This window comes from Sinohyriopsis cumingii, chromosome 12, assembly GCF_028554795.1.
Source record: "Sinohyriopsis cumingii isolate HCF-2022 chromosome 12, ASM2855479v2, whole genome shotgun sequence".
NCBI lineage: Eukaryota > Metazoa > Mollusca > Bivalvia > Unionida > Unionidae > Sinohyriopsis > Sinohyriopsis cumingii.
The window spans coordinates 24311256-24333442 of record NC_142972.1 but is presented as its reverse complement, the minus strand read 5'-3'; the positions used below and the strand labels follow the sequence as shown (position 1 = coordinate 24333442).

At 36.2% G+C, this 22187-nt stretch overlaps 1 protein-coding gene across 1 annotated transcript; it reads right to left on the bottom strand.

The window, feature by feature from the left end:
• On the bottom strand, positions 1-11866 carry LOC149786108 (small ribosomal subunit protein bS6m-like). Its single transcript, XM_089976424.1, has 3 exons — positions 11699-11866; positions 5556-5695; positions 1-355 (listed from the first exon to the last, which is right to left on the bottom strand). The coding sequence occupies exons 1-3, from the start codon at positions 11744-11746 to the stop codon at positions 88-90; spliced, it is 456 nt and encodes a 151-aa protein (XP_089832550.1). The 5' UTR covers positions 11747-11866; the 3' UTR covers positions 1-87.
• Between the last annotated feature and the right edge of the window lie 10321 nt (positions 11867-22187).

Genomic DNA, 22187 nt, shown 5'->3' with positions numbered 1-22187 from the left:
GAAGAAACCAAGTTTTATATAATTTTTAAATCACAATTTTATACAAAAGTTCAACTTCATATTCATATTGTATACAATTTGTGATTTTTATTTAGAGCCCAATAGTTGTTTAGAAACAATAGAAGTGACTTTTTTCTTAGGAAATAATTTGCGTTGCAGACTCTCTTTATGCACAAATTTCTCATGGTCAGGATTCGGAAGCTCTCCAAACACACATGAACCTTCCAAACAGGGCCGTTTAAAGTCCTTTTCCTTCAGGATAATCGCCTGCCTTATAATGTCTTCATCAATATGGAGTGTTTCTCCAACACTCTTCACTGCGGAAGGAGACGAGTCGAAGTTAATGATGAAGTAGCTGAAAATATACAGACAGCATAAATAAACTGAAACCAAAGCAGTGGGGAAAAAAAGAGCTAAACTGTTTATCTGAACATACATGTTATCAAGGAAAGTACCCAAATCTGAGTACCCAGGTATTTCGATTTTGAACTGACTGATATAACCCAAGGCAGAATCTAAGTAATAAGCACACAAATAAGAGGATACAAAAATATATAAATAGTGGCCTTCTCACATTTTAGTAGCAAAACTAAACACACATACATAAATATAAGAAAAACTCAAGTTTTACAGGACCACACTCAATATATATGTAGCAGGTTGTGTAGGAAAAGCAAAGTTTGGAGATGGTGGGCATTTTGGGTCAATCACTCTTGTCAATGATGATGTGAAATGCTGGAAATGCATACTTTTTGTTACAGATGGACAGACAACAGGACATCCCATAAACTCTTCTGGTCTATGACAATTAGATCTAAAAACAGATTGGTTGGTCGGAATACAATTTTTTTTATTGCTGATTTATGCCCTACAATTTACTAAAAGGGAACCACAAATGCATCACCCAATTTTATTTTTCTAAGTAAATACTTGACAGTATTACCAAAAAAACATGATGTGTTATACACTCTCTAATTACTTTATGATCTGCATTTGTCTATTTATTTTAGCTTACTGTAAATTTTAACCAACCATAATTAGCAAACATCATGCATAAGTAGCCATTACTGAATCAAGCATCTTAGCCTATAAACAATATAGGGTGAAACAGTAAACATCTAAATGAGCATGATCTCTAACAACTGTTACCTATCCATGAAACGAAATGCCACAACATTCAGAAAATCCCAAAGTTTTATTATTTGTGTTTATATTAATACCATTTATGTCTGAAATTTGCTTGGGCCAGCATCTAGAACAATGGAGGGGATCTGTAACTTTGAGTTAATAGAATAATTACAACTGAAAATTGTTCAGGAGAAAAGCATATTGGAATATAAATCTAAAATAATGTGTAACTAATAACATTTATTAGAATGCCACAAATAATAAATATCCATGTGACAACATAAAACAGCAAATATTTTATGCTGGCAATGTGGATAATGGTGTGCATCAGAAATCCACAAACAATATTTACCTGGATTTTTTAACCTCAAATCAGCTAATTCAAGATAGTTATGTATAATAATTTTTGTTCTTCAACAAGCATCTTTTTGATTTACTTAACTTTATATTAATTGAGCAGCTCCACTAAGTGTACTTTACCTATGTATATTAGCATAATGGGCTCTCTCACATCAGAGCTCAAAGTACTTAGCATGACATACCCTTAACCTACCCACTAATATTGGCAGCCAATTAAATGGTAAAAATGGTGGTTGTTTATCTCTGACTGCCCTGCATTTAACTGCCTCTAGGACAATTAACTGTATAAAGTACATGTACCCCTATTATACGAGCACTAAGCAGAATTGTTCACTGATTACACAGGCTACAGGTTATGGGCATATAATAGCTTGCTGTTACACAGGCTACATGTTATGGACAAAGAACAGCTTGCTGTTTACACAGGCTATATGTTATAGGCATAGAACTGTTTACACAGGCTACATGTTATAGGCATAGAACTGTTTACACAGGCTACATGTTATGGACATAGAATAGCTTGCTGTTACACAGGCTACATGTAATAGGAACGGAACTGCTTACTGTTACACAGGCTACATGTTATGTGCATAGAACAGCTTACTGTTTACACAGACTACATGTTATGGGCATAAAACAACTTACTGTTTACACAGGCTACATGTTATGGGCAAATAACTGTTTACTGTTTACACAGGCTACATGTGATGGGCACATAACTATTCACTGTTTACACAGATTAGAAGGTATGAGCATAGAATTGTTTACTGCTTATATAGGTTACCTGCTATAGGTATATTTCATAGTGGTTAAATTATTGTTTTCTTGTTGTTGCAAATATTACTGAAAATTTGTTTTTCCCAATATGACTGGTGTACATCAAGGTTGCTGATGCAGGTGATTTAGTTATATTTGCTGCAACATTAACTGAGATGCAATGTTTACTTTATTGACTTTAATCTTATTATTATGAATGGGGATTAAAGGTTAATTTTTTGGACAAAACAAATGCTACTGTTTTCTGCAATGGAGGCTATCCATGGAAGCATGAAAAATGGTATTTTGGGAATCATAAATTAAAAGTGGATTCATGTTATAAATATCTAGGGCTGGTATCCTCTTCATGTGGTGTTTGGTATAAATGCCAAAAAGTCATGTCTTACCAAGTATCTCTGCCTAGGACTGGAACATTATCAGTAGACATAATGGTTAACATTTTGGATACAGTACTTAGATTCTGCCTGTTCTGTCAAATGGAGGTGACCATTATGGCTTTAGTAGCACACTTGATATTGCAAGAGTACATAAAATAAACTTTAAAAATCTACTGAAAACAGTTTGGCTATGGATGAATTAGTGAAAAAGTCTGAAATTTGCATACATTATTAAGCCAATAGAATACTGGTGGAAATACTCGAAATGTCCAAGAATTTGTTTTAATATTCAACTACAATGGTTGCATTCATCAGATTGTAGGATGTGGACTCATGGAATCAACTGTATACTCATTTCTTATGCTTTTGGAGAGGTTTGGTACACCCAAAGTGTAGGAGATGAACTAATGCTTATGAAATTGTTCACACAAAAATGTACTGATATAGTAAAACCTGTTATGAGAAACTGCCCCTTTGGCCAAACCAAAAGCAGTCTCTCAAGACAGGTGGTCTCCCATAAGAGGTGTGTGAAAATGGACTGGTTTCAAGGGTCAATAGTTAGCATTGTTGAAGAAGAAAAAATATCCATATTCACTGTACATGTATCATATCCTTTATTCATAGATCTTGTTAAATATTTCATGCATTCCTCTCAAAATAACTTTATATCATAAAGATATACATCTATCAAACAACGTGAATCAAATTTATATTGGAACATCACATGAATATGTACATATATTAGTACATGTACATGTATATGATTTGTGAACTGAACAAAGGTAATATTTATTGTATCCATATGGTAACTTCACATGGCCATAAATTTTAAAGTTGTTTCAAATGTAAAAAAAAATGCACAGTTAGCTGTGATGAATATATATCTTATTCTATGCACTTAATCACTTTTCTTTAAGAAATCCATTATACTTCTTTGTTGACATTGGCATATTCCCTCTGTGCTTGTGCACCTTTCTGCCATTTGTTTCTAATAGACTCCTTGTCTTTGATAACATTCTGAACTTGCGTTTTACGAACATTTAAGCTGGCTGCTATTCTGCGAGCAGTCTCCCCTTTTTCACTTCTTTTAATTAATTCTTTCTTCCAGTGTTAGAATTTTTCTTTTTTTCATCGGAGAATCTGCCATTGTTATTAGTGTTAATGTAATAATGACTAGATGTATTTGTTTTGATCAGGTTTTGGGGAAATGTGAAATAAATATATATTATGTTGCAATCAATGAAACCAAAAGATATAATTAACTCATCAATAGCTTGATAAACAAAGGTTGTGACCATCTGCACCTGGGTAAAAAGATGGAAGCTTGGTAAAAAAAACTGTAACAAAAGAAACGAGAAGAAGAAAAAATATTCCAGAAATGATTCTCACTTACTAGTATTAAAGACAAAGAGCTCATTCACCCCCATCCCACCCAAGGCATTAGGGATTAACTGGAAAGACAAACGATGTACTCAACCCTACACTGAAGCCCATTCGAAAGATTTCTCACTGGGACATTAGGACTACCAGCATTGTGTGGATTTTCACAAAGATAAAGAAAATATACAAACCTCTATACTGACTGTATATCTCCATCATTACTCCCTTTGATGAAAAAATGGTTAATCTTACTGGCTATTCACATTACTTTGGCACTACAATGGCAGTTAGTTAGTGACATGTACTTTAGTCTGGTTTACTGCAGTTTACAAATGACACCATATGATGGACATGTAAATTTCACAAAACTGGTAGCTAACAATAATTTTTAAAAAAAAACACCTTATTAGAACAATCTTTACTATTTAAGCAGTCTTTGTTACAATGGATTAAATGATAATCAGTGGGGTTTATCTCACTATATGGTTGTTCAACTGTAGGGTTATTTAATGTGCACTTTGTTTGCATACTACATGTATCATGAGCTCTCATGTTTACAAAGGATTAAGTCAAGGTCAGTGGTGTTGATCTGGTTTTTTTGCGATGTGGTCATTCATAGCAGTGTCGAGATGCATATTTTGCCAAGATGTCGCAATCACTTTTCACGTTCAGCAAGGTGGTTGCTCAGTACAGAGCGTTTATATAATAAAATCAATCCATGCATTACGATTGTGGTCGGAAATTACATGTGGTCGCTCGTAGCAGAGATCACTCGTAACAGTTTTTTCTGTATCAACAAACAAACCTGGAATGCAAAACTTAATGAACTGGATAGATAAAGCAGTGTTGGTCACTGAGTGAAGGCTCCCCACAAGTTTTGTCATATGTCCATCAAATCTTGAGATGTGTGCATTGCATTTTTGTCCAGAAAAAAAATAATTGGATTTATGTGCCTGCAACTTTCATTAGTGGGTATCCATCTATGTTTCTTTTGATGCTAGCTATTACCAAAGTCATGAATGGTGATAAAAAAATTTACAATGCCAGTGAATATCTATTTTAAAACAATATATATAGCAATGAAAACATTCAAGGTATGTGGCAATCGGTTGTGTTGCAATGCAAAGTGTTTAACAGCTGTTAGTGTAATGTATTTTTGACATTAAATTTTCCTCGATGATGAGGAATACTGAATTTAATATGGCAAATGTGACAAAATTTGTGCAAATAAACAATTCATCATTAAATTAATGATTTCATACTTTGGAAAGTAAAGTAATTCAGACAACATATTTGGATGGCTGGACAGATGGAGGTGGTCACAATGTCCCCAATGTTTTTGTTCTTTTTTCCTTCATAAAAGTGTTGGGATAAATATTACAACTTCCATTACTATTACTTCTCCATTATCATTTGGATGAGATAATGTCAACTGATGAGATAATGTCAAATGATGAGATAATGTCAACTGATGAGATAATGTCATTTACGGGTATTTGTTACAATGCTGAAAAATGTTTAAAATTTGCTAACTTTCCATGTTTACTACGATGTCCACGACTCTTCATTGCATATGGTAACTGCCTTAATCCAAGATTTTCTAAGCTACGAATGGTCCCGCCATTGTCGAATACCACCTGGCATGTTCTCTTTAGTGCAGCAGATAATTGCACCTGAAATTTGAGTATAAAAGACTGTAAAGAAAATAAATTTGGAAAAAATACACTATAAATGCAGACATAATTGACTCCCCCACCAGCCAAATAATAACAATGAATCATTATCATGTTTATCTAAGTCATACAAGTTTCTGGTTTACAAAAATTGTGTCAAAATAGTAAAATTTAAAACAATCGAGGTTTCTACAGACAAATATTGCATATAAGAACCATCTCTAACTGAATGTTGATAGAATTATGCGGGAAAACAATGTCAGTCAATTCTTACCATGGGAAATACTACCTAATTAAGAAAACAAATGAAACACATTTAACTGTTTTATTTTTGTAGTGACTCATGTTTTTGCGAAAATGGTAAAAGAATGTAAAAAGCTGATTTCCAGCACATACAAAAGACATCAGGTGATCAACACTTACCAACTGCATGATGATTACTAGCAGAAATGTTTTGTTATTTGCATTTAAGAAAGGTTAATGTCTATATACATATAAATATTAATGAGACAAGTATAGGTAATATATGACATTTTTGGTAACAGGCTTATTCGGCCCAAATTAATTCAGCCCATGCTGATTTTGGCCCAGGCTGATTTGACCCAAGCTTATTTGACCCAAATTATGAGCTAATTTAGTACAAATGACAGGTTGTTTTGGACCATGTGAAATATAACATTTTGTCTAGATTTAAATGTGAGATTTACATTTGTTGAAAATATAATATTTCTCATTATTTCCCAGATGAACTGAGCAGTTCAAATCTGCAATTAAGGAAACAAAATCCCGACATTACATGAGATAATGGTATTTCTACATACAGTAAAACCTGTCTTGAAAGACCACTGTTATATGAGACCACCTGTCATGAGAGCCCTTATTCTTAATGCAGATTTATTGATTATATAGTGTTATAACCTGCTATGAGAGACCACCTGCCTTGAGAGGTCATACTTTTTTGGCAGAAGGGGTGGTCTTTCAAGACAGGTTCTACTATACTTGTAAATTAAAAAGAAATAATGTAAGGCTCTTTGTAATTTGATAGTGAAATATTTTACAAGCTGCTAAATCAAAACCTTTGTGATTAATGCTGCTATAATTAAACATCATATTATCACTTTTTAATACTTTCTTTAATCAGGGTCCCTAATGCATTTAATTGAAAAATTAATAATGGGGTCATCTAGCCATGAACTGGCAAAAAATTGTTTGATCATTGATGCTATAATATTAGCATGTTTGATACTCTTTACCAATTTACTGTATTTAAAACCATTCTAGAACACAAATATAATCCTGACTTAAAATATCTATTCAGAAATCAATATTTAATGGATTAATATGTGCTTAAAATATTTTCAGATGTTTTAAAGGTTCCAATGAATACAATTTGGTGTACTGGTTCAAGATTTTACAAAAAAACACACAGTGAAATAAGATAAAGAGACGTACCATAACAATGCATGCACCAAATACAATAGACCAATCCATCTTTATTTCTTAATTAAATAGAGAACAAACTGCAAAGAATTATCCAATATAGGCCCATCCCCAAAACACAGAAAAAGGGGTTTTATATACACACACAAACAACAATTGTAACTACATATGCACATCATGAAAGAGACAAAATGAACAAACAAAACCATTCAAACAACCTCCATGGCACATGTTAATGACAATTAGAAACTTGACAAACAAAAGGGGGAAAAAGGGAAACTGTTCCAACAGGTGCCTGAAGGGAAAGGAGTATGAACATAACCTAAGATGGACACTTTTGGGGGAAGGCAGAAAGAAAAAAAAACTTTGAAGAAAAGAAAGATAGGCTACAATTCTCAATTCTTTTCTCAAAATGCTTGTTTGTTCGTTTTGGAAAATACATTACCACCAGAAAAAGGTAGGCAGGGATAATAACACATAAAAGCCATTAGATCAAAAAGCATCCCTAAAGCTTGCACCTGTTCTATATGTGAGATGAATTTACCTGTCACATTCCCAGTGTTTGGGGGTTTTCAGACTCAAAAAGTGTGGTTTGAGGTCCAAAGGGGAGGGTGTCAGTATGCGTGACCAAAAACTAAACCAGCTGAGAATAAACTATATACACATAAGCCTACAAAAATTGACTGAAAATTCAAATCTGAATATACAAAAATAACTTGTCTGTTTTTTTTTCAAAGCATTTAATACACTTACACAGAAATATTTGGCAGATTTAGTATTGTCAAATATCAGTGCCATACACATACACATGTACACTCACATAATCACACCCACACTGACATTAATAAAAACATACATCAAGTTTCTGTCTTTAAAAACCATTGGATGACAAATTACATCCTTAATTTGATGAAGTCTTTGCTGCTTTCAGTAATTCAGTAGGGAATTTAAAGGTAATGCAAGTGTCATTAGTGTTCATCTTTGTACTCAGCAGAGACTAGATGGTACAGTTGTCCTACTGGATTCCCTGAGCGAATCCTGCTCAGGACAGAGTTGTTCAAGATGATCATAACATCAGCATTGTCAGAACTGTATCTTATGTGGTGTGACCATGAGATATACTTGTCTCTATAGAAAAAATGAACATATATTATAGTTTTGAGGAATTGGTAGAACATAATATTTTCAAGTTTAATGGGGGTCTTTACAAGTAATACAGAAGTAATCAATGCCTCTGCCCAGTTCAGATGTTAATGTTTTAGCAACACAATCAACAATGTAAACATGATTATTGTGTGCTTGTTATTGTCATTCAATCAATCTATAGTGTGGCTAAAATCACCCTGAAAAGCATGGGCAAATTAATTATTGGGCAAACCACACCAAAACATTCAATTTCGACCACACATCGTTTGAACTAGTCCAACCACACTCACACTGGAGCAAAGGTCAGTCCATTTTTTCTGCCTATACCACCCTCCTCCTAGTAGAAAAAAACAAGCTGACTGAATCTCTCTTTTTGGAGCAGTTTCTGAATCTCCTGGACTATGGAAATTCGATAGGTGGCAACCTGATTATTCTTTGAGATTTCAACTTTCACTTTGACCGTCCCGGAAACCCAAACATGTCAAAACTCCTAGATTCCATTAACGTTTTCAACCTCAAACAGTCAGTTAACCAACCCACTCATAAACATGGTCACATTTTAGACTGGATTCTTCAAAGACCTGATGATGACATTCTACAGTCCTCCCTGGTATCCCATGAAGTTGCATCAGACCACCTCTGCTTTATATGCCATCTTGACATGTCAGTCCTAACCCTCCACCTTTATCTGCTACTAAGAGAAACCACCGTATGATAAATAGAACCAAACTAATGCATGACATCCAAGCAAACCTAACAACTTGCTTACCTCCTATAGCAGAACAACTCAATAACTGGCTGCATTCATTGCTTGACAAACATACCCCAGCCACCAAGTGCAGAGTATCAATTCAAATGTGTTCTCCATGGTATAGCAGTCTTAGGGACCAACTTCGCACTGCTAAAAGAGACCGCCGTAAAGCTGAGACTTTAGCTTTCCACCAGACTCACTATTCATAAGCAAATCTATGAAGCCGCTAAGAAGAATGTCACAAATATAGTCCATGCAGCGAAATCAGCCCACTACACTACTAAGATCATGGAAAGTTCCAGCTGCAAAGAGCTCTTTGAGGTTACTAACAAGCTAATGTCAAGGAACAAATCTACACCACTTCCAACTACCTTCTCTCCAGTCGACCTTCCGGACATGTTTGCAAATTTCTTCCATGACAAAGTACAAACCATTAGAGATAAGCTTGACACCACAATTTCAATTTACTCGTTGTCACCATACAGGTGGAATACAGAATTTGAGCGGCAACCATTAGCAGCATTTGAACCTGTCTCTAGGGATTTTGTACGTATAATCCTGATGAAGAGTGCACGAGAGTCATGTGAACTTGATCCAATTCCAACATCACTGCTGCTTGAGTGCTTAGATCCAGTATTGCCTTCACTAACCAATGTTATTAATACCTCTCTCTCATCCAGGGAATTCCCATCATTTTTCAAAGCTGCCTTTGTAAAGCCTCAGCTGAAGAAACCAACACTAGACCATAACAATTTAAAGAACTACCGCCCAGTTTCTAATCTCCCATTCATAACAAAATTCTTAGAAAAGGTTGTATCTCATCTGAATTCAAACAGTCTTTTTAGAAATGTACAATCTGCATATCGCCCTTGCCATAGTACTGAAACTACTCTTCTAAAAGTAGTTAATGACATTCTCTCAGCCTTGGATAGCGAAAAGATTACAGCCCTCACCCTCCTTGATTTGTCTGCAGCATTTGACACAATAGACCATGATATATTACTTCACCGTCTCCAGCATGTATTTGGCATTCATGATACAGCCTTACTGTGGTTCAAGTCCTACTTGGTCAATAGGACACAAATTGTGTCCGTAAATGGAATACACTCCAGCCTAGTTAATCTATGTTGTGGTGTTCCACTGGGGTCTGTTTTTGGACCTGTTCTCTTCATTCTATACACTCAGCCACTCTCAAGTGTCATAGATCATCATCCAGTGAATTCAAAGAAATGTTAGCGCTGATCACAAACTTTATCATAGTTAGCTTCAACATTTTCATTCAATCAAGTGATATGTAATAACATCTGTCTGATGTACTAAACTTCAGACAAATTGGGATGTTATACTTTGTGTAATTTATAGATGCAAATTAGCTCTATGGAATGTCAAACAGCAGAATTTTCTATTGTCAGTCATTTAAGTCATCTCTTAAAGGTGGTTGTTATTGGCATATATCACAGTGGTTGAAATTTTCTGAGGGTGTAGTGATAAAAAACTAGGGGTTAACATTCCTGAAAATTGTGTTTTTCAAAACTTGACACTGCAGAGGAAATGGGAGTCCTAAATTATGTTTTTCATGTGGCATGGCATGGTATGGCAAGTATGGACATGGATGTGGGGTATCCATAAATAAAGAGATTTTACTCAAAAGATACAAGTTCAATATCACTTTATCAGTAAATTCTACTATTTTGTTGATCATCAGTAACTCTTACACAAATTTTGGGTGGGTAAATAAAATGTGATGAAAGATGGTTTGCATAAAAAATCTATAAAAGCAATGGATAAATTTATATGCATTACTATCTGATAGTGTCATACTGGCTTGATTTATGACAGCTTTCAACATTTTTTCTGATATATTAAATCAAATAATAACTTTATATTTTGTTATTGTCAATACTGTTGTTGTAGGGTTTAACGCCATTTTTCAGCACACGATAGTCTATACACGGCGGCCAGTATTAATGGTGGAGGAAGACCCCAGGAAAACCCCGGAAAGAACCACCAACCCACAAGAAGCTACCCACGCAACTCAAACCCCCACAGAACTGAGGTGAAATGGCAGTGATCCATAACAGAGAGCGCTTTTGACCACTTGGCCACTCGGGGCCCCCTTGTCAATATTGAAAAGTTATTTTGGTTCTAAAAATCAAAATGCTATAGCTCCTATCTATTTTGTTCTGATTGCAGCTAAAAGTTTACTATCTGATGTAAATTTAAGAGCTGAAAATCAACCTTTTATTATTACTTATTGTGTTAACGAAAACAGTAATAACTACTAAAAGAAATCAAGTATGCATGATCCATTACTTTTTTCAAGTAATATTTCTCATGGCCCAAATCCGCTAGCATTTGAAATTGTTGACAGTTTACGATAGTATTGTAGGCATGTTCATTCTCTTGTAACATTTCACTGCTTTAAGGAATTAAAATGTAATCTGTACCGCTGTTTGTCTTGAACAGATCTTTCCAGTGGTATATATTTGCCATCTGATATATATATATATATATATATATATATATATATATATATATATATATATATATATATATATATCATGTCCTGTCAATGACATTCATCAACAACAGATTGAATTATCTCCCATACGAATAAAGCAGGGCTTGTCATAGTCTAGAGAGATAACAATGTCATAAAACTTTACCCTTTCTAGTGCAGATCGTAAAATTAAAGCTATTTCGTAAGAGGGCATTTTTCGTCATGTGAAAAGAGAGAGACCGATATATTTTCTTAAATAAAGTGCTGCATTTTCTTCCAAGCGTCAACGTGCTTCCTCCAACTCGCAATTCGACGATGAGCTTTAAGCGATTCCAAATAATATCAAACAAATACTAATTCAAACAAGAACTACACTTACCGGTCTGTAACTTGTGTTAAGCAAGAAACTATACGGGCATTGAAAAAATATTAAAACAAACACAAAAATAACAATAGCAAGGGTATTTCTATTACAACTACTACTGCTACTACGACCGATAAGACATGGACAGATAAACTATAAAACGATTAAAAAAAAAAAAAAAAAAAAAAAAAAAAAACGCTAACGCATTTTCTTTTGTCATCATGATAGGCGATGTGGGGCTATTATTTACAGATATACATTTACAGTTTTTACCATTACTGGAGAGAATGAATGATAGAAATTAATTAATATTTAATTGCTTTCTAAAGTGATTTGGTAGCTAATTCTATACAACGAGAGTTGCATATCTAAATGATTTTTTGCCAGATGTTGCAGATTTAATTCTTTGGACATCTAACATATTTAAATATCTAAACTTATATTTATTGTATTTAAAACATATTAAATCATCCAAATATTTGGGAGCTCGCTTATTCAGAATTTAGAAATTCTCTAGAGCATAACGAGAAGTCGGCCTACCATAAGGGCTGGCATTTTTGCCATAAGAGTTTATTTTATCATAGCAGCTAGTGAAGTCATCATACACAAGCTCAGAGCAGGCTTTTATTTTTTCCAAGTTTAGTGGTGTTCATGCCATTGCAGAAATGCCAGGCTAAGAGACAGAAATAGAAGCTGGAGCGAATAAATGTATATAACTGGTTGGGTTGTTGGATCTAGTTAGCTTCTGACAAATACGTTTCAATACAGATAGTTGCCTTCGAGCTTTCCCACACAGATTGTTTACATGTGCATCAAATTGCAGTTGATAGACAGTGTCAGTTCCGAGTAGTTGAACAGCTTATTCACGTGTTTAGGCCCCAATAAATAGTAACAAAAGAAACAGTGAAAACAACAAGCTTTAAAAAATTTAACAAATAATTTATTTCCCTGGACAAACACTGTAAAAATGAAAAAATAAGAACTTACGGTTTTAAGAATCAAAATCCAAAACTAATCCAAGAATAATCCACGAATTAAATTTGAGAAGTCCTAATAATGAAATGTTCTAATGAATTCAAGTTCGAGACCCGACGAAAAACTCTAAAATGGAAGGCGATGACGTATACTGTCGCTAGTATTGTGTTGTTGTGTCTACCGTTCTTTGTTGATTCACAAACAATATTCCGGTGTTTAAATTTTCAAACAAAATTTAAAGAAGTGTCTTCTTCCAAGAATTCTGTATGTGCACTCAAATATTTCCAGGAAAAAGAATTAATCTTTTAGAATCCAAATAATTTGAATAAAAATTTAAACATAACTCCAAACTGGTCACAATAAAACGAACACCTTATGTCCCACTGTTTAGAAGCCCGACTAACTAATTTCTCTATAAATAAGGGTTATACAGTAACTTTAGTAGCAAAACAGATTCCCGGATGAGGGTCAACTCTCCAGAATTTTGAGAACAGCGTAGAAGTATTTACGTCTAAAGTCACGTAGTCCCAGTCAGCCTCGATTTCACTATTATCATTCACACATTAAGAATGGATTAAAAAAGAAGTTGTTTACTTGATTCTCAATCAAGGTCAGGAACTAGTTCAGCACAAGATACAAAGTTCGGTGTTTACAACTAACAGTCATGTCAAACTAATTTCTGGAAAATATCAAATTTCTAGTAAGCAAAATTACATTAGACATGTAATGAAATTAAAAATAATTTTTTTCAAACTCACAAACAATTAAATTAAATCAAATATAAATTAAATCCAACATACATAACACCACTGTTAGTGCTTGATACTTTTAAGGGTTGGCTTGCATTTTGTTAGCAATAATCACCAATCAGAATTTTGGACGATGCTTCACGAGTGTTAGTCAGAGCGTTAGGAAAAGGACAAGGCGTTATCGCCGGCATGGTTATATAAAGAGGCATATGTAAAATTTAAAAAACAAAAGATACTATTGATTTTAAAAAAAAAAAATAATTAACAGAGGAATTTCCCCCTGATTAACCCCTTTTTGAATTTCAGCCCAACAATCCACGACACACTGCAACTTCGTTTGCTGCTTTGAATTCGAGAAGTAAAAGCCCTACTGAGTCATCTGTCATATTATAAGATTTTAATTTTCAGATAAGAAAGAGGGAGGCAGTCAAAAGACTATATCCATAAAAACAGCAGCTACATGTTTGTTTTCATTAACAGCCTTCTTCCAGTTTTCAAGAAAACGTAATACAGTGCTCTAGCTTTACGAAAAGCGACAAACTGTTTTTTAAAAATGTTCTAAAAAAAATTACGCTAACTGGGCCTCAATTATTCTCTCAAACAGTTGGATGCGATGGGTAAAATGCAGACAGGATCATAGTTATTTTAATCAAGAGGATTGTTCGTTTTAAAAATCGGAACTATATGAGCTTCAGACGATCAGGAAAAATATTTAACTTTGTTAATAAGATCTTTAATAATGCCCACAAGGATCGGTCTCTCAGCTTTAAACAGTTTAACAGGAATTTGATCCCTTCCAGTAGCTTTTTTCACATTTTTTTTAATCATTATTTTTTTTATATAATTTTATACTTCTCTTGATGGTTAACTTATTTAAATTCAAAAATTGTATCCACGTTACTATTATCCTTAATAGCAATGCTACTCTGATGGCTTCAATGGTAAAAGAAACATATTTGCAAACATTGCCACATTTACATATAAATTATTGAAGATTTCACATATTTGCACACATTGCCACATTTACATATAAATTATTGAAGATTTCACATATTTTTCTGTCATTGTTTACAATTGTTGTACCCTCAGTAAAAATGATCTTATCTTGACCATCCGAGCATATATTAAAAAAATATGGTTTGACAGTTGACCAGAAGTTCCTGGATTTAGAGCCCTCCTGCACAGCTTTCTAAAAAGTAAGCTCTCGGAGGTTTATTCTTTAATTTGATTACCAAATTTATCTGCTTACTGTCGTTTTCCCAAGCTTTGCGTGATCTTTACCAAGTGTACTTTGTAAACAACATATGTTTAGCTATTCTTTAATCTAAACCATAGATGATAAAAAAAGTTTTTTTCGTTTTTTATTTTACCTCGAAAAACGCGTTTTTTACGTTTTTTATTTTTTTTTTCGTTTTTTATATTTGGTACTTCCATTTTTTTTTATCATCGGCCATTCAGGCGGTCCTCTGTCATACTCTAGATGACAAAAGTAGTGAATGGGGTCACCCTAGCCTCAATGGGAATTAGCATTACAGGACCCCCCTGGGTCACTCTAGCCTCAATGGAAATTTAACATGGAAAAAACCCTGGGTCACTCTAGCCTCAAGGGGAATTGAACATGGGAAAAAGTCTTGGGTCACTCTAGCCTCAAGGGGAATTGAACATGGGGAAAAAGTCTTGGGTCACTCTAGCCTCAAGGGGAATTTAACATGGGAATAGATCGTGGGCCTGTATAGCGTCAAGGGAAATTGAACATGGTGGGTCTGTATAGCGTCAAGGGGAATTTAACATGGTGGGCCTGTCTAGGGACAATGATGGTAGAGGGCCAAACACAACAGAGACAGAGACAGACATACACTAGTAAAAGCCTGAGATTTATATGTAAAGCATTACTAAGACCTGAAATTTTGCTAGGCTGTTCAAAAATTTGCATAATTGTAATGATGCTATAAATAGCTATAATCAAGAAATGCTCAACGACAAAATGGATGTGACTAAAAGTAACGCTAAAATGACGAAATTGTCCCAGAATTTAAAGGAAAATAAACATATCCCCGAAAATTAAGTTACAATGGTTTAGACTAAAATGGATAAAATTAGTAACTACTTACAATATCAACTTGTGTGACCATCGTGGATAAACACCCATGTATCGATTTATAGCTATAATCAGCTAAAATTCCTATGAAATCCCACTATCTATTTATACTACAACTTGTGGGTTATTCCTTTGGAAAACCCCACTATCTTTTTATAGCCTCAGCTTGAGTGACGTTCCTGTTTATGAACTCTAGTACATATGTATAGCTACAACCTGTGGAAATCCCCAAGTCCATATTTATAGTCTCGAAATTTCCAGCGTCAGTGACGTCACTGTACTGAACACTAGGGGATAAATGTCAACAGTGTTGCAAGTGGCTGACCTGAATACGCGCTACTGCAGGTAGGTAGGTAGAGTGTATCTGATAGGGATAAAGTGAGTTTTATAGGGACAAACAGAGACCAATACACACACACACACACACACACACACACACAACGTACGCGCGCAGACACACACACACATACACACACACACTATAAAATGGATAAAATTAGTAACTACTTACAATATCAACTTGTGTGACGATCGTGGATAAACATTCATGTATCGATTTATAGCTATAATCAGCTAAAATTCCTATGAAATCCCACTATCTATTTATACTACAACTTGTGGGTTATTCCTTTGGAAAACCCCACTATCTTTTTATAGCCTCAGCTTGAGTGACGTTCCTGTTTATGAACTCTAGTACATATGTATAGCTACAACCTGTGGAAAACCCCAAGTCCATATTTATAGTCTCGAAATTTCCAGCGTCAGTGACGTCACTGTACTGAACACTAGAGGGATAAATGGCAACAGTGTTGCAAGTGGCTGACCTGAATACGCGCTACTGTAGGTAGGTAGTTAGAATGTATTTGATAGGGATAAAGGGAGTTTTATAGGGACAAACAGAGACCAATACACACACACACAGACACAGACACAGACACACACACACACACAAACACACATGCACACCACAGAGGGAAGAACAAAAAACAAACCCAAAATATACTATTCACACAGGGAAGAGGAAAAAAACCAACAAATATACTATCCAGACGTTCTTACACTAACACACACACACACACACACACAACATATCCAAGAATAAAACCAAAATTAAAATATAGTATCCATACAAACGTACGCTAACGCGTACAAACCCCAAATATACTATCCATACAAACGTACGCGAACGCATACAAACCCCAAACGCAAAATTTCCTTGTTTTACGATTTTGGGTTGCAGTTTAAGATAGGATAAACATGTTTACGTAGCCTTTTGACCTCAGCAGTTTTTGGAAGTTATCTTATTGATGAATTTGATGGGAAATGCCAACCATCCAGGTTCTCTTATTGAGTCTTATTGAGACGGTGATAAACATGCTTAATTATTCCTCTCTTAACATCTGTAGTGGAATCAGTCATACAGTTGTGTTCAATTATTATTTAAGACGATTTTATTGATTTCAATTTTTAATTGGAATTACAAAATGCATATTGACTTGGGATTTTTAAAAAAAAAAAAAAACACTATTTAGGAATTATTGTAAATTCATTTAAAGACATTCTGGATTATATCACACCGATACATCATGGTTATTTACACATTATCATATTCAAGGATACTGGCACATCAGCACATTAAAGTTTGGACTTCCTTATGAACACTACTGGAATTCATTTGGAATACTCTGTACTCTGTACTTTTGGACTTGTGATAGAACTTTTAGGACTATTTGGGATTTCATTAGACAAGAAAAAAACGTATTTCTTTTAAATTTTAGGACTTAAAATATTTGTTTAATTTTACCAAATATGCTTGTTTTCGCCCTTCTTGTTGCTTAGTTTAAGACGATAGAGTCGTATGTATGTATATCTGTATTGTGACGTGTAAATGGGTGTGCGTAAAACAATATTTACAACTTTGGTAGTGAACCTTTTCCCCTTGCTGATCGTACTGTTTTACTTAGAGATTGGCATCAGCGCCTGATGTTGCGAGATTGGTAGAAAGCACTTCATCTATAAACTACTTATTGCAATCATTATCGCACGATTATCATCTTCTTGATTTCCTGCTTCTCCAATATTCTTTCTCTGCATCATAATTCCGAATCAGCTCGCCTTCAGCCTTTATGTACACCAGGACCACGTTACCTATCACGTTACCAGAAGAATTTATTCGAAAGTGGACCATCCTATTCTTCTATCACGTTACCAGAAGAATCTATTCGAAAGTGGACCTTCCTATTCTCAATACGGGGATACCAGTCGAAACCGTCGACTTACGATGCAAGGGTAAATGTTTACATTGTACACGCCTCCGAAAAATGCGTCCCGCATTTAAAAACAAACAGATAATAATGAAAACATCATTTAATAATGGGAATAAACCAAATAACAATTCATCAATCATTCAGAGGGTTTTAACACGATGCATTGATTCACAATAATTCGACACATGACAGAACAATTTATTTACAAGACATTACAAGCATTTAAACTAGAACATAACCATCCACCCAATAAGGAACATGTCGTTCTCTGAGAGGTCGCGCTGCGAATGGCTCTTCAAATTCATATCCCATTTCATCGCCGTCAATTTCGCCCACCATAGTAGTAAATGGGGTCACTTTAGCGTCAAGGGGAAATAGCATTAAAAAACACCCTGGGTCACTTTGGCGTCAATGGGAAATTTAACATTACGAAAATCCCTGGGTCACTTTGGCGTCAAGGGAAATTTAACATGGGAATATATTTTGGGTCTGTTGAGCGACAAAGGAAATTAACATGGGGAATAAATCGTGGGTCTGTTCAGCGACAAAATGGAACAGGGTCGGGACCCTATTTTAATAAGGTCCCGACCTGAGGGGTCTATGGAAAGGGAACAGGGGAGAGGGATAGAACACACACACACACACACACATATTAAATAAAAAAGGGGTAGGCAATTAAAAGTCGATCTCTTTTCGAGAAATGTGGGTGGCCCTGAAAAGGGCATTGGGTTTATATATGCCCTTAACATGAAGGGCATCTGTGACTTCTTCTTGTCCTTAGGCTTCGTCTCACTGTAGGACCGTAAATCAGGACTCTTTTGAGGCATCCTTGCCTCTCCACGTAAATCCTACGTGTCCATAGGTTGCTGGCGGTCCTATGGACAACTGTCCATTCGGATCGGACATAACATCGGTATGTCCGTCCTAAACATCATTGTTGACACAAGGGTGGAAGATTCAACGTCAGTCCACATGCTGAGGCGACGAGAACAGGTAAATCAATGCAGTGAACTGCGCTTATTTATAGGTAGAGGAAGGATTGAAGCGGATTGAGTTCATTGACCAATCCAAATACGCGTTAAAAAATTCAGTCAGCTCGCATCCAATCCGAAGAGAACAGTCTGTGACATCACGTGGTCTATATAGATTCGCTACCGCCTGTGTGCAGTCAGTCGATGCGAGACAGTGATTCAACATGACGGAAACTCAGAAAACGATCCATTGGGGTGCACCAGCAGTGGAGACTACACAAGGGAACCCGGACTTACTTTCAGAAGAGGTACATTGGGATTTTGTGGATTTTCTTACCTCGCAAGAATTTGTTCCGGAACCTTCGTCACCTTCATTACCACACGTGGAGAATTTTAGACAGAGACAGAAAGAAGAATTGGAGAAATTTATACAACGACAAAAGGAAGCGGAACAAGCTTGTCTTTTACAGCAACAACAGCAAGAAGAGGTAAGAAAAACAACAACAACAACAACAAGAAGAAGCAGCAGCAAAGAAACAAGAGGGTGAAAATCAAACGGTCACGGTACTGTTAGACATTTTAGCGGAGTTAAGAAGTCTGAAACAAATGTATCAGACTTCTTTATCACGACCGAAGAGAATACGACCTTCCCGAGCTAAACACGCCAACCCTGTGACTAAGCCTACCGTACCACCCTTAGTGATTTCAACCCAGTCATCATCATCAGAAGTAGGCCTCGGCCGTGGCAAAGGCTTAAGGCAGTTAAAGTTGATTGCTTAAACTCACCCCTACACCAAAATCCAAAGGCCCTTTTCAGGGCCACCCACTTCTCTCGAAAAGAGATAGACTTTCAATTGCCAATAACTCAAAAAAAACCCCAAAAAAAACATTATACCCCTATAGTACGTGTATATGAGTGCGTGAGTGTAGCTTCTTATTTAAAATCAAAACTCAAAGACACTTAACTTTTTATAAATAGTTACAATCCAATTCACAATTCACAACAGAGCTCTTTAAAAAGTACATTCACTTCTTCTGTCTCATTGTTTAGTGTCTCTGTTTTTTAAATTTCTTCACCGTCACAGTATTTTCCTCCTCTTTCTCCTCACTTTCTTCCCTTCTTCTTTTCTTCTCCTGTTTCTTTTTCTTCACCTGTCTGCTATCTTCCTCCTCTTCTTCCTCTGAAGAATCCCTCTCTTCTTCTGACTCCTCTTGTTTCTTTTTTGGGCAATCTGGAGACCAATGTCCTTTTTCTTTACAATAATAACAGGTATCTTGACTTTTGTCTCTTTTCACCCCTGTTTTTCTTTTTTGACGGTCTGGACACTCTGAAGACCAATGCCCTTTCTTCTGACAGATATAGCAAGTATCTTCAATTTTATCTCGAAAGGAAGGAGAGTAGTCCGTCGGCTGGTCTGAAGAAAATTTTCTAATGACCCCTCGCAACGCTCTGATGAAACGTTCCATCTGGGTAGTCTCTTCCATCGTTGTGTTCGGTTTGAGAGTGAAATGAATAGTGAAAGGACAAGACACATACCCTTTATAAACGCTGGTCTGCTAGGACTATAAATTAGTCCATGGTGTTTAAACTTGAGTCATTTGACGTTTTGCACTCAAGATGAAACGATCCAATTCATTTGAGAAGAAAGAAGAAGAAAGTAAGAGGCAGAAACGTGATCTATCGCCTCGTACCAGGGCTGAAGTCTTGGCACAAATTCATGCCAGTGATTTTGAAGAGGACATGAGTGAACCAGAATCCGAACCCTCTAAACAAAGTTCACCACCCTTAGTTAACCCTGAAAAGTACTATTCCATTCGAGAGACAGAAAAGCGCTCCTCTAGAAAATTTAGAACCACGGCTTACAAATACACGGTGAAGTTTAAAGATTTCAAGTCCGAAGTACCGTTAGAGAAAGCAGAAGGGTTCATCACCGGGGTGTGGGATTCTTTGCTCACCACACTCAAGCGACAATGTCAACCCAAAGAAGACGATCGCTTGAGACTTTCCATACAACACGACGGTTTGAAATCCCCTGTTTGGATCGAGTTTAGCAGCCCTGCAGAATTGACTGCTTCCAAAGTCATGGACAAGATTCAACACGTACAACAATCCAATGACCAGTTTGACATCACCGATGGAAAAGCCACACTGTCCATGACCCACGTCTCTCCTCCTCAAGGGACTGGCCGCAAAAAAGTCCTATTGGTGAACGACCTTCGCAGTACCAAAAAGAGTCTCGTCCGAATTCACAACCCTCAAGACCAGATGTGTTTAGCCAGGGCTATCGTGGTGGGACGAACCTATGCTAACAAGAATGACACGGTAGAATGGAAAAGAGCCTGGAAAACTATTCAACAATCCGACCGAGCCAAACAACGAAAAGAAGCAGAACTCCTGTTACAACAAGCCGGACTGTCCAAAGACAAACCCTGTGGCATTCCTGAGATGCAAAAATTGCAAGATGCCCTAGCTCCATTCTACACCTTGAAAGTGCACCCTCAAGAAGTGCGCGGACCTCTGTTGTCTCGAGGGAAAGACTTTAAGGACGGAAAATACATTCATGTCTATTATCACGATGACCATTTCGATACCATTACCAGTATCACCGGATTCCTGGGATATGTTTATTACTGTGAGAAATGTGACCATGGTTATAACAATCGAGAGCAACACAAGCATTGCGGATTGAAATGCTCAGGATGTTTGGCCTCTCCACCCTGTCTGAGCAAAGGACCAGTGCATTGTTCAACTTGTCTGCGCACGTTTGTCAGCCCTACCTGTTAGCAACAACATTTGAAGACGCAAGGTTCACAGCAGAAATGTGCTTGTCAACTCCTGAGATTGTGCCCTACGTGTGGACAAGGCATACGTACCAACAGTGCCAAGGCACACGTATGTTCAGGAAAGAAAAAATGTCACATTTGTCACCACATCGTGGACTTGGAACATCAATGCTACGTGCAAAAATACCAACCCCCACCAGAGAAAAAGGATGGACACAAGAAGAAAGGCAATTTCATCTTTTTCGATTTCGAATGCATGCAAGAGACTGGCATTGACGTTCCTAATTTCTGCGTGGCTCATCGAGCGTGCGAGAAGTGCATTCAAGAACCTATCTTCAGTCATTGCCCTCACTGCAGCAAGATTCCTGGAGGACGGGAAAAAATCTTTCGGGGACCGAACACGCTAGCTGATTTTGCCCAATGGGTCTTAGACCCCATCGACAAGAC